The 13,756-nt window shown below is 40.3% G+C and overlaps 1 protein-coding gene across 1 annotated transcript; it reads right to left on the bottom strand.

Annotated features, from left to right (window-relative positions):
* Nucleotides 1-1,050: 1,050 nt before the first annotated feature.
* LOC308333721 (inter-alpha-trypsin inhibitor heavy chain H3-like) lies at nucleotides 1,051-10,271 on the bottom strand (the record flags this gene model as incomplete). The annotated part of the gene is made up of 15 exons (XM_080790182.1): nucleotides 1,051-1,116; nucleotides 2,066-2,193; nucleotides 4,567-4,730; nucleotides 4,865-4,989; nucleotides 5,114-5,290; nucleotides 6,107-6,288; nucleotides 6,390-6,500; nucleotides 6,588-6,756; nucleotides 6,909-7,025; nucleotides 7,611-7,733; nucleotides 8,382-8,492; nucleotides 8,625-8,787; nucleotides 8,871-8,975; nucleotides 9,268-9,428; nucleotides 10,203-10,271. The coding sequence occupies 15 exons, from the start codon at nucleotides 10,269-10,271 to the stop codon at nucleotides 1,051-1,053; spliced, it is 1,971 nt and encodes a 656-aa protein (XP_080646308.1).
* Nucleotides 10,272-13,756: the final 3,485 nt, after the last annotated feature.

Here is a 13,756-nt window from a genome sequence, read left to right as displayed (position 1 = left end):
TGGACAGGTACATGCATATCTTGGTGGTGTATCGAATCTTGGACCAGACCCATTACACTCTGTCTTCGACCCTAAGCCATTCCAGCCTGTCAAAGTGGGCAGGGGTGAGGTGGGTTCGGGGGGTGAGGCCAAGTAGGAGCCTGACAAGTTTGTTTTGGGAAGTCTGGAGCCTTGTTTTAAGAGCCTTTGAGGTGCTGTGGTAGTGGTCAGAGCTGGAACTGCAGGCGGGCCCATGCATTTAGCACGAGGAAACCCTGCGGCGCTGCATGGGGTTTAACATTGAGCGCTTGTTTGCACTTCCGTTGGTGGTCAAATGCGGAAGTAAGTAGAGCATTCTTCCGGGTGCTTCAGAACGCCACTGAGCAACTTCCATTGAAATGAATAGCAGGGGGCGGGGCTGGCCACACTTTGTGGCTGGTGTGTGCGACTTCAACTTAATCTGACTAATGACTAATGAGGCGAGTCAGTGAAGTCAGGTCAGTGTGAAGAGGAGCAAAGTCAGCAAACAATGAAATACACTAGTAAAATGATTAATGTAATGAGCAGAGATTCAGTGCAAACAAAACAAACACAAAATCAGATTGATACTGTTTTAATAGCTCAACTGTTACAAGCTTCCAAGAAATTGAGAGAACATTAATGTAAATCCTGGACTCTGGACTTGACTTGAATTTACATAAGATTATTTTTTATTTTTTCAAAACAAAAAAGTAAGGCAGTTCTGTTTGACTTTACCCTTTAAGTTTAACAACAAGACATAAATATTTATTCAGTAACAGACAGGTCCGTTTTTACCGGTAGATGTGTCAAGTGAGTGACAACTAACTGACACTGTGAACTTGTGAAGCTTACTTTATACTTCATTGTAACTGTATGACAAAGTTTAAATTAGACTCAACACTTTATTCAACAATTTATCTATGTTTCATATTAAATAAGTAAGTGTTTCGTTTTAAGCAGTTGGAGATTTATTTGGTGTAATCCTGCAAGCCTGCACACAGTTATAATTGTGTCACAAGGAAGTCAGACAGTTCCCTTTGAAGAGCGAGCTCAGGAGACACAGACCAACATTCCAGGGTCGGGGCAGAGGTTATACTGTAGTCCACAGCGGATGTTCTAGAGGAAAAACACATTATTCTTATTGGAAGATGTTACTATTATGAAGTAATGCAGTAACAATAGTAACTGTAAAGATGACCCAAATGTTCAGCCACAGAGTCACGTGGCTGATATTTGCGCCACCCTCACATTGTCACTCTCCAGGTTTGCTCGAGCGCTGTTTTCTGCCCCTCAATGACGACACTCACCTAATCTACACCACTAAGAGTGTCTTGAGTGTACAGGGTTTGATGAGGTCAGACGAGGTCAGATGGTCAGATCAACATATGGAATTAATTCTGTATTGGCCATATATGGAGTGTGTCATGAGGCGTGACGGACGGACTGACTGACTGACAGGTTTTCATAGTATTTCATAGTAATAATAATAATATTTATTGGACTATACCTGAGAGCAGTAACCTCCCTGTTATGGATTCTGAGTCTTGCTGAAAGAGAGGTTCCTTGCAGTATGGAATAAACTGCAGGCTTTGCCACTGGAAGACAGACGATCATTAGACAAATAATTATTTTAGGTATTTCTGATAGTGATAACACACGCACGCACGCACGCACACACACAAATCCAATCTGTTATTTTTACACATGTGATATATTATTTCACTCACCTAAAATTCCTTCAGCATTGTTTCCTGATGGAAACTGTCTCAAGACAGGCCAGAGAAGTTTCTCTCCCTTCCTCTGATGAAGCAGGATGACAATACGTGTATCTCCAATTGAAACGTCCATCTCATTGTGCCGCAGAATCAGTGTGGCACTACATACAAGCAAGCATCCCAACATACTTTTATTTTTATGGGCCTAACAAAGTATACAATCTAAAAACTAGATTATGACAGTACACCATGGGTTTGATCACTTTTGAATATACAGCATACGGTAAGAAACGCAGGCCTTGGTACCTTCCTGCTGTTGCGTGGTCCTGGCCCCAGTGGAAAGCTTTCACATGCTGTCCGTCTCGCACAGTGATGGAATTGGTGTTCACCTCAATGCGCTGATCATTGTTGTAGTGAATAACGATCTTCTGGAGGCCCCCCTGCAGTGATTGTCTGAGCTCCCCATTCACAGACAACCCTGGGACAACAGAGGAGATACCAACTCACAAAAATGCCTGGGTTACTGCTGTAATCATGGTTCCCTGAGCAGTGACTAAAGTCCTGAAGTCATTTGATCGTGACGATAGCCTACACAATAGTAATGAGTAAGATGTGTAGAAATAATCAGATCAACTGGCATTTAGGGAAATTAACCCATTTAGGCCTGACCTCGAAATTTTTAAAGTTTCTTCTAAATCCTCCAGTTTTCTGAAATAAATATTTTCACGATTTAAAGAAAATAGCAGACCTACAAGCTTGTAGCGCACCACTCTGTGGCGCGCTATATGAGCTTGAGGATCTGCTAAATTATAACATAATGTTTAAAACACCAAAAGGTGTATTTAAAAGTACTATAAAGGTTATAGCCAAACAGAAAATAGAATCTAGATGCAGGATAATATAATGCAGTGACCTCACCTGTGTCGGGATCTTGCAGTAATTTCAGATGTTTGGCACTGACGTCATAACATAGTGGGATGGTCTGGTTTTCAGCTCCTAACAGAAACTTGTGGTGCAGAGGAAGAGGAAATGGAACTAGTAGAACGCATATAGTGAAAGATAGAGAGAAATAAATAGATATAGAAAGAGAAATGAGATGACAAATTAGACAAACACAAACACATACTGTACATACTACTAGTAGATGTACATGCATGGACTTTTTAATTAAAAAATTAAACAACTTACCTGAAACTGTATGTAGAGCAGTAAAATATTGCTAATATAATACTATATAAAAAATATTCTGGATTTTCCTATTATTCCTGTTTTTTGTCCACCTTGCACTATCATTCCTTGGTCACTGTTGTTGTTGTGTTTGACAAATGATACATTTCAATAATTTATATTTTAATATATTTAAGTCAGCAGCGCATAATGAAAACAATAGATTGGATAAGTCATCATCATCAAGTGACACAGTCATGCAACAAAGCATGAATTTGACTTAATAAATAAGACTTTACTCAGACCTTAAACCCTTTGCTCAGGATGAGAGTATCCTGCCACAGAGTCTCACTGATTTCATCTCAGTTTTATATTTTGTCATGTTTTCAGGTAATGCATCAATACCTTTGGTTCTCAACATGAGGTCCAGGATCGACCCCCAGGGGTATTTGAAATTGTTCCTGAGGGTCCCATGCTAAATTATGTTAAATAGTTTTGATTAAAAAGAAATCCCGGCTGAGGATGTTCATTCAACGATGTAATGTGATGAAATATGATATGACCTTATTACCTTTATTTTATTTTATTGTGTGTCTGTTTTGGTCCTGTATTTCAGTCCTTAAGTAAAATAAAAGTATAAAGGTAATAAGGTCATATCATATTTCATCACATTACATTGTTGTGTACATTGTTGAACATCATTAGAGGTCACCACAAGGTCATGTGTTCAAATCCGGGTAACGACAATTCGGACCATGCGTCTTATTTGTGCATATTGTTCTCATTGCATATTTTCTTCTTTCTTGGTCCCGCCTTATCACTGCTTGCAGCTATATTTATTATTGATATTGACATTAATATTATTGGTATTATTGAGAGCAATATTAATAATATTTGGTGGGTAAGGGATAATAAGTATACAACTGTCATCATTTTCTCATCAATCAATAACTAACTAACTAACTAAAGCCTGTTTTATTTTAAATTTGCGACTTTATGCAAATAGTATTTACAGTTACATGCACAATACCTTGTGTTGTCGGTGGTACTTCGGTGGCCGAGATATCAGTTGCAGAAATCATCGAATCATGATAGTCATGATAGTCATGACTTCCATAGTCCTGTATTCCATTTACTTGCAGCATGACTTGGTCTTGACTTGGAGCATGACCTCTTGTCTGGTCATCCAACAGGTCAGCATATGCATACTCAGGGGCTTGCAAGGAGAACAGGTGGGTGTAGGGGTCGTTTTGAGGTTTAGGGTTAGGTGCTAACCCTAAACCTAAAACCAAATAAAAAATCTGTATTAAAAAATGTATTGGGACTTTTCGTTAACTACCAACCTGGTGTCCCTGTTTTGGGTCATGTCATTTTAGGCTAATCTTTATAAAATCTTAAAACAAAAGAAGCAATAGCATCACAATAGCATCACAACACATGTTATTATCACATGAAGTATAAAATAGGACTAAGTAGTTAATCTACCTCTGACTCCAACACTAAATAGACAAAATCATAATCATAATCCTTATCATAGCATGCTTACAAATGTTATCTAACCCAAATTATTGCTCTAAAATGATTCCTCAGAAGATTGCCCTAAAAGGTTTGACCTGTGTTATACATAGAATATAAATTAGTTTTTATGCTGATAAAAGTACTCCACCAGCTTGGCCTGGCCTACCAGGTCTTGATGGTCCTTCTTTGGGTTTATGGAGAACTTGTGTGTTCTCCCCTGGTGGCTTTGTGACCACCATGGATGTATGTGGCGTCACAAAACTGTATTTCAGAGACAGCTCCAGGAGCTCTTTCTTCACGTTCTCCTTCCCAGCACCAGATAACTGCAACCTAATCGACACATGATGTCACACATGTGTTGTAAAGTTGTTGATGAGTCACATGACGTAAATATGTAAATTATATAACAGACTCAGAATATGCCAATGATTAGAATACAGTAGATTATATAACGGCATATTCACTCTTTGTCCAGGAGCTGTTTCACCGTGAGGTAGGCCCAGACCCTCTGGAGGTGGGGGTCAGAAATGGTTCCAGTGGACTCTAGCCTGCTATCTTTCTCAGACTCGAACTCCATCTTTATGCTTTTCTATGATCATCAAAATATATCCTTGTGTCAGACAAATGACAAAATACTTGTATGTTGTTCATGCAGCATGTTACAAAAAGTTCATTGTCATTTTCTCCCTCTGTACACATGCAGCTTTCCTTACCGAAAGGGCAACAACCCGTGGAGTAAATGTTTCAGTGTTGTTGTCTATGAGTCCAGCCACCACAATTTCAGAGCCATTGTAGTACTGGCTGAAGTTGGTCTTGGTTAGGTCAATCCCACCAACATAAATCATTATCACATCTGTCAATAAGGGATTGGCGACCTCTTCATAGAAACCCTGGTGAAATAACAACTAAATTCAGACAATCCTCTTAGGAATTTCTCCTTCCATTGGACATTAATAATAACGTTGATTTGCAAGCTTTTAAATCTCAAATTAAATCATCAGTTATTGCAAATCAAATTTGCCAACATAACTAAAAACCGTAACTGATTACTGATTTCATATACTTTTTGTGATTGGTCTGTTTTTATTATTGTAGGCTACTGTATACCTATGGGGGGTCAAATCCACATATCCGCCTGGGTGACAGCAGACTGCTGGGCGAGCGCTGGCGCTTTGGCATGGGGGTCAGATCAACATATGGAATTAATTCTGTACTGGCCATATATGGAGCGTGTCTTGAGTGTACATGGTTTGATGAGGTCAGATCAACATATGGAATGTCAGAACAGGTCAGCTCCATATGGAGATCTAAGGGTGGCAGCGGGGGCAGTGTATTGAGTGTACAGGGTTTGATGAGGGCCCAGGTAGGGTCGGGCCTTAATTTTCGACATAATGGAATGTCCGAACAGGTCAGCTCCATATATGGAGATCTAAGGGTTTGAGGTAAGATGTAGAGTTGCTGGCCAATATTGATGACATCAGGGATCTCCACATATGGGCTTAATATTGATGATCCCTGATGATGTCACGTGATGACATGACTATTATGGTCATGCCTCGTGACAGCCCGCATGACGAACTAACTAACCAACTAACTAACTAACTAACAAACTGACTGGGAATTGCACGTTTTCATAGTAAATAACTCTACACCAAACACAAGTTACACAACAAACTGAAATGAAATGAAATGAAATGTCTCTTAACCTGCAGCTGCAAGTCAGCATCTGAATCCTCGTAAATCCGTCGTGCCACTCCGTTGTTCTCCAATGCCATCGTCTCGAGGAACTCAAATTTCAAATCATTTCCAAATCCAAGACAGTAGAGTGGGTATTTCTTATTTATGGCCATTCTTACATTTGCCTGAATCCGGTTAGGATTTGTCTCCCCTGAAAAACCAACAATATTGGTTGGATACTGTGAGCAACGTATTGTATGTGCAATATAGTCTTCATTTGTAAAGGATAATGTTAAAGTGCAAACAATTTACCTGAGGTTGGATCGCCATCAGTGAGAAGAATAAGAAGAGATGCAGAGCCATCTCTGGGGTTTCGCTTCAGCATTTCCGTACCTTGTAACACGGCAGCATTGATGTCTGTGGCTAAAATGAGAAGAAAAACACATCTCTAATTGCCATTCTGGTGTCACAAGCTCTGATAGCAATAGAGTATATAGATCAGAACCATACATCCTGCGACTTCGATGTTCCGTGCAAACTCTTTGGCAGCTGCCAGGTTTTCACTATTGGCCTGGGAGAGTTCTCTATTCCAGGAGGAAACACTGTGGTCAAAAATGATCAAACCAAAGTAATCTTCTTCCGCAAGGTCTCCCAAGATGTGTAGAAGAGCACGACGGGTCTGAGCAAATTAATCATTTTGTAAATTAGAGGAACTTCATAAATGTTGTGTATGGCACTATGGCAACATTTCAATGATGTCAGTGCGAGTAAACAACAGTATGCTCTTGAAATGGAAAAAAACACTAGGCTACAAACATTGTACAACAATACCTGACTCATTTTATTGCCATGCATGGAGCCACTCCGATCAATGATGAAGACAACATTCTTTGGTATGCGCGGGAGACCACTTGGGGCAAAGTGATGCACAAAATACCTGCCAGACACCTTTATGGGAATTTAGATGGCAGAAAAAGAGTACAGTCAGTAGGCCTACAGAATAGCCTACTGAAAAGATTAGAACTCAGCTCTTTAGTGCAAACAAAATACATTTTCAATTTGGGATACCTCCTTTATCCAGGTGTGTGCAAGCATGTGACAACTCAAGTGAAATTTGAAGTGTTGAAACAAAAAAGTGAACAGACAAAATAAAATAGATGAACTTTGCTTTCATTCTTAAATTTGTTTTATCTGTTTATATTTCTTGATTGAACTGCATATATTGTTTTCCTACACTTTGCTTCTTTGTTTTTTATGTATGCGAAGAACAGACATCACTCTATAGCACTTGTGTTTATTAAAAGCTGCACTAATACAATGTAATTTTGTCTGTATGGTCTACAATATAGCTTATACAATTGGGGACACAGGATCTGACTGATTCTGAAACAAATTTTGACCTGATGGTCAAGATTCAATTAATCTCCTGAGCAAGCTAGCAGGCAGGCTCTATTAGCTCAATGGTACACACTTTCGCAGGAAACTGGGATCAAATCGAGGAAAGTTACATAGTGCAGGTTTAAGATTACATACCATGATGTCTCCCAGTGAGACGTCCCTGTTGACATCATAAGCAACAACCAGATCTCCATTCATTCCCTGTTCTCCACAGCAATTGACCTGTTGTTGCTCTGTAGGGTAAAAATGCACCCAAGCCTAGGAACAGAATACATCACTCATAGGGTTTTCCTGTAGCAATACATTCTTCAGTTCACATACAGTATATTTATCATGCAGCACAAACAAATAGTTTAGACTGACAATAGACTTGAGATATACCCTTTACATTTTTTGTATAAAATTAAATTTGTACTGGGCAGTGTATCAGAAGTTATTTTCAAAATGGAATGTGAATTACTTTGATTTTACTTCTACTTTACTACTTTCTGGGATAAGTAATGTATATTACTTACAGTATGCGTTCCGTTCACATAACACCCTCAAATGAAGTGCAAAATTACAAGGCTAATATTAAATAGAAGAGGATTCATGGGACTAGAAAATAATGTTAAAATATTGATATTAAATTTCAATGTTATTAAGAAACATAAACAACTGCAGAACCCTACTTAGTCTAGAGTATATTTAGAAAGGTGTACAATATATTGTGAATGGCATATTGTTGTCATTAGTGTGCATGGATTTGTAAAAAAAATTAAGTAAAAAGATTTTTTGAAAGCATTCCCATATTTGTAAAAGCAAACGTACTTACTCATGATGTGTTAGTGTTAACAAGCATTGGTACTGTAACTTTCCTCGATATTGACCTGTAAAATAATGTACTGCACTGGACAGTAACGTTACCTGGTTGTGAGCGTGTGTTTTTGTAACAGCATTGGCTAGAGCATTGGTACTTAATCCTCCTTTAACCTGGACAAACGTAATGCCCGGCTTCTCATTGATGTATACATCCATCTGGCATTTAAAAAAAAAACATACATGTTAAGTGATAGAACCAAGGACTAACTGTATTAGTTTTCACATTATTTTCACAATGGCGACTACAATTGATAGCGTTTCGTATTACTGACTCCTACTGTATTTCACCTTGAAGTCTTTGACAGGCTGCATGGGTCGGGCGTGGATCTGCAGCTCATATTTGCCCAGTGTTCGTTTCAGAAGCTCCTCGTATGTGAGTTCAAAGGTCACCTTTTGGAGAGCAGCCACAGTCACAGAGGTCTTAAACTCCTCAAGTGTTCTCCCCACAGAACTGTACCAAAAAGAAAGAAATGTTTTTAAAACATGAATGTTAACTATTTCACACTGAAAATGAACATCAGCGCCACCATTTACCTGACGACAGCAGCACTTTCACCCCGGGACACAGCCTCATTGTACTGCTGTTGTGCTTGCTCCTTAGCTTTCACAACACCATCATACATCTCGCCTTCAATACGCCTGAGAAAGACCAACAGTGTAAAAGAGCTGAAGAATTTGTACTTTGTCATGAAACTGGGATCAATGTGGTTTAGAGGTTACTGTACTGTACAACAGCATCACATTTCCAGTTTAGACAATTTCAGTTATTTAATTTCAATGATTGACACTGTCATACAACATTGTATACAATTCATTATTAATAAATAATTAATAAGTTGTCATGCATTCTCCGGGGTAAGACCAGTTTCCGAAACTCTTCATGATTTGAGTTAAGTGAAAGCTTTTTCTATTCATTTCTATAGAGACCCACATTCTGAATTTGCTGATGAATGCATTCTTAGGGATCCTGACTTGGAAATGTATTTCTTTGGGTGCGTCCACACGGTTGACAACACGGCTGGTGATGACAGTGGTGGCATAGCGACTGGTCACAGTGGAGTTGATGTGGAAGCTGTAGATGTCCCAATCCTCCTAGAAATATACACCACAAAACACAACACAACTTAGTGACCACTGACCAGAACTTGACCAGAGAATAAAAACAATGCTGACAACAAGTAGTTGGGCAGGAATAGCACATTGGGAATCTCATTGGTCCTATGGCAGAAACACCCCTTATATCAACTACCCAACTACTCATTTTTCAACTACCATGTACATTTCACAAGAGAGGCCTTTGTACATCCATCGTACTACTACTTTCTGCAAAAACACAAACACAGGCACACGCACGCACGCACGCACGCACGCACGCACACACGCACACACACACACACACACACACACACACACACACACACACACACACACACTGAAAGTATTAAACAACAGTCAGCAGGTCCTTCACCTCTTTTTGTGGTGTTTGTTGAAGAGACATAGTTCACTTCACTGTGTTGAAACAATTTACGGTTTAAGAATGTTTCGTTCTACCAGTAATGGGGGAGTAGGGTTGGGGTTGTTATCGTCAATCCAACCCTACCCTACCCTACTAATATATGTGCTCATATTACTACTACGTCTAATATTATTTGGAAAGATTCAATAATTATAATGTTCCGAAAAAGCTTTCAACTGAGCTCATCTCCAGTCTGCATTAAAAAAAAACACATTTCCTGAATATTTAACTTTTATCTGTCATGTGACGTCACATATTAAATATTCCTATGTTAACAGTTGAAGTTCTACTCTCTAATTTAAGCACACCCCAATACATGCATGTCATATTCATACTGTATATTACCCTACCTTGATTGGTGCTGCAGTACCAAAAGCCAGCAACAACCCAAGAAGGGTGAATCGCACCACTCTCTCCATGATGGGTTCCACACAAATGATGCCTGGGATGGTCAACCTGCCTTTTAAACTCAGCTGTGAGACAATGACAGTGTGCAGAAGTTCTTAAAGGGACAAACCCTCTTATTAGATTAGAGGAAAGATTCAGTCCATTCCACCAAGGTCACTATTGAATATATACTCCTCTGTCATCAGTCCAAAATCCAAGCTCTTGCAATGGTTATATCTGATATCAGTTATTCTCTGTGGATAACAATAATAAATTGAACAAATTATATTCTTCCTGTCTGTCTGTATATGTTTGTGCATAATATCGGAGTTCATCTTGTAGACCGATCAGCACCAAATGTATCCACCCCAAATTGTTCAAGGGCTATAAATCTTGAACCATAGGATGTACAATCAAAATGTTATTTTCCCTGGATTATTTGATGATGATGCAATTCCCCATGGCCATTTCTGAATAACTAGATCTGCTATTTGGCATTTTCTTCAGAGCATGTTCTGATATTCCTCCAACAGATATAAGCCAATAACTTGCTACACATTATCTCTGGGGATGTGCCAATGATTTGACTATTGCTCACCTCTTTCTGTCTTTTAATAACACACATGTAATACTAGGTATTAATTCAGCCCAGCCCACAGCCTATGTGTCAGATACCTTTCTTCCTGTCATCAGTCCAAAATCCTTCGTAATGTTGATATATGATATCAGTTATCTAGGGGATAGGGAAACAATAGTAAACTAAACAAATTGCATCTGTGGGTCTCTAGATTGTCAAGTCATCTGGCAAATATACAAACAAACAGGACTGACACAAACATGCAAACAAACGCTCTCACACATAAACCGATCCATACATTAACATGCACACATTATTTTCCTCACCTGTAGAAGATATTTACTTGGTTCAACCATGGTTTGAACACTTGAACCCGATTCTGGGGGAACATTAGCCAAAAACAAGAAGAAATGTGGTGTGGAAGGAAAAAAGTGGAGGATTTAAGTAGGTTAATATATATATCAGACCATTAAATACTTAGATCCTCTATAGGCTGTTTGTTTACAGAGAAACAAAGCATACATAGAAATTAAACAGGTAACTGTTTAAAAAATTGCCATTTGCAAAGTACAAGGTGGCTTTAAAGCAGGCAAAAGCAACCATATGGGCTATATATATATATATATATATATAGAGCGAGAGAGAGAGAGAGAGAGAGAGAGAGAGAGAGAGAGAGAGAGAGAGAGAGAGAGAGAGAGAGAGATTATAATATAGTATATTTCAGACAGGAAACACTCATGTCAGAATAGATTAACTATTTATTGCAACAAATTAAAGGCTCCATTTATGGGAGATATGGTCTCTGCATTTTATTGTCTAAGCAGCGTGCTAGCAAGCAAAATCTGAAGGACCACTTCACCACTTTTCAACCTATCTTAATAGGTCCTCACTAATAATCATGATTTAAAATGGCACGATCTTTTTCTACTCAGTCTGTGTCTCATAGGAGGGCTGTGGGCAGTTTAGAAACCGTCTTCCAGTGACATAAACAATAGGCAGATTATTTTTTTAAACAATATGTTTTTACAAAAATGTTTAGATTTTCATTATCGTGAGAACGATGGCTTCCATTTTCGCATTGCAGTACTAGAAAGCCTGCAGTTTCTATTAGCTTGTATTCCCCATCGATGATGTCACTGGAAGACGGTTTCTGAACTGCCCACAGCCCTCCTATGAGACACAGACCAAGTAGAAAAAGATTGCGCCATTTTTTCATGATTATTAGTGAGGACCTACTACTGTATGAAGATAGGTTGAAAAGTGGTGAAGTGGTCCTTTAAGCAAAACCCTGTGGGTATACAAGAATTTCAATTAACAGGCACATATCTAGCCATGATCACATGACGCTCTGTAGCATCTGACCCAGACCAAGACACAGGAGACAGTTATTCAGTGGGCTCAACAGCCCCGGTTATTTATTTGACCAATATAGGGGGTCAGCAACGGGAGGTAGAAAACAACACAAGATGAACTCAAAATTGTCTTTCTAATCCTGGCGGGGGGATAACTGTAACCATGGTTCTGTTCCAACTTCCCAGTCGAGGGGTACTGGGGAATCCAAAACGAATAAGGGACTCCGTCCGCTGTCGCCCCGGCGGGGGCTAGCAGTGAGTCCTTTTCCTCCTTCCTAAACGCGCCTGTCAGCGTCTGTGTTGCGCTCCTTTTTGTGCTTCATTCATTGCGCTTTTGGAAAGCGCATCCTTTTTGAGTGGTGCAACCACTCCAAGGAACAGCAATGTCCGTGTTCACCTATGTGTTGTTCACAGTCTGTGGTTGTTCACCTATGTGACGTTAATGAGCACCAGTATAACCAGTATAGCTTCCGGGAATCTGGCTGTCGCGCAAGTCGTCCGCGGAAGTGGAGCTTTTTTTCCATCCACCAGCTGTCTAAAAACCGTTTTTTAAGCTGTGCGCAGCCGAAAATGTGCGCAGCTCTTTCGATAGTGTGGCTGCGGCAGCACCTCTCCCCTCCCTGCTAGAAAACAGCGATGTCACCATTATTTCGACTAGAGCGACGCCCCTCTTGCACTGTAGTTCACTCCCACTCCTAGACCAGGAAATGTATGTTGTTTCCCTTTTTTGAGCCGATGCGAACCTTTGAGTATTTATTAATAGAGACGTCACTGAGACCCCGTTTCCACACATAAGCGCAAAACGGTTTTGCGCCGCGGACAGAATAAGCTGTGATGCGTGTGCGCAGCTGGTTTTTAGACAGCTGGTGGATAGGAATTAAGCTCCACCTCCGCGGACGATTGACGCGGAGGAGAGCGCTTCCGGGAATCTGGCCGTCGCGCAAGTTTTTTTTCCATCCAACAGCTGTCTAAAAACCCGATTTTGAAGCTGTGCGTAGCCGGAAACGTGCGTGGCTCTTTTGATAGTGTGGCAGCACCGATTGCGCACGTTCATGTTATTGGGGCAATGACACGTGAACGCTATGTTTCATATGGTGAACGAGCACAAATGGCGCAATGATAGTCAACGGCCAGCGCGTTCATGTGTTTGGGCAATCCATCCCAGAATGCACTCTGTTCCTACCCGGAAGGAGGAGTGAAATCGCCTCATGCGCTTTTGAGCAACTTAATGCAAGTGAATGGGAGGAGAAATACGGTGACGTCTCTATTAATATATACTCTAAGATGCGAACGAAAAGCCTGGGTGGGGCCAGAGTCGTAGAGTAAGACAGAGTTACGACAACTCCAAGTACTGCCCCCTCAATGTCGTAAAGCTGTTGCCAGACTTACCAGAGAGCCGTGGACGTTTTCTCTGTCGGCCAGCTTCTTTTCCGGTTTTTTAGACAGCTGGTGGATGGAAATTAAGCTCCACCCACGCGGCTGATTGCCGCGGGGGAAAGCGTTTCCGATAATCTGGCCGCCGCCGAGAATCTGTCTGCTCAGGTCTGGAAACCCTGTCACTCTGTCTTACTCTATGGCTCTGGGACGG

This window comes from Protomyctophum bolini, assembly GCF_963924005.1.
Source record: "Protomyctophum bolini genome assembly, chromosome: 2".
Taxonomy (NCBI): Eukaryota; Metazoa; Chordata; class Actinopteri; order Myctophiformes; family Myctophidae; genus Protomyctophum; species Protomyctophum bolini.
Note: the sequence above shows the minus strand (reverse complement) of the source record. Positions and strands in the feature narration are given on the sequence as shown.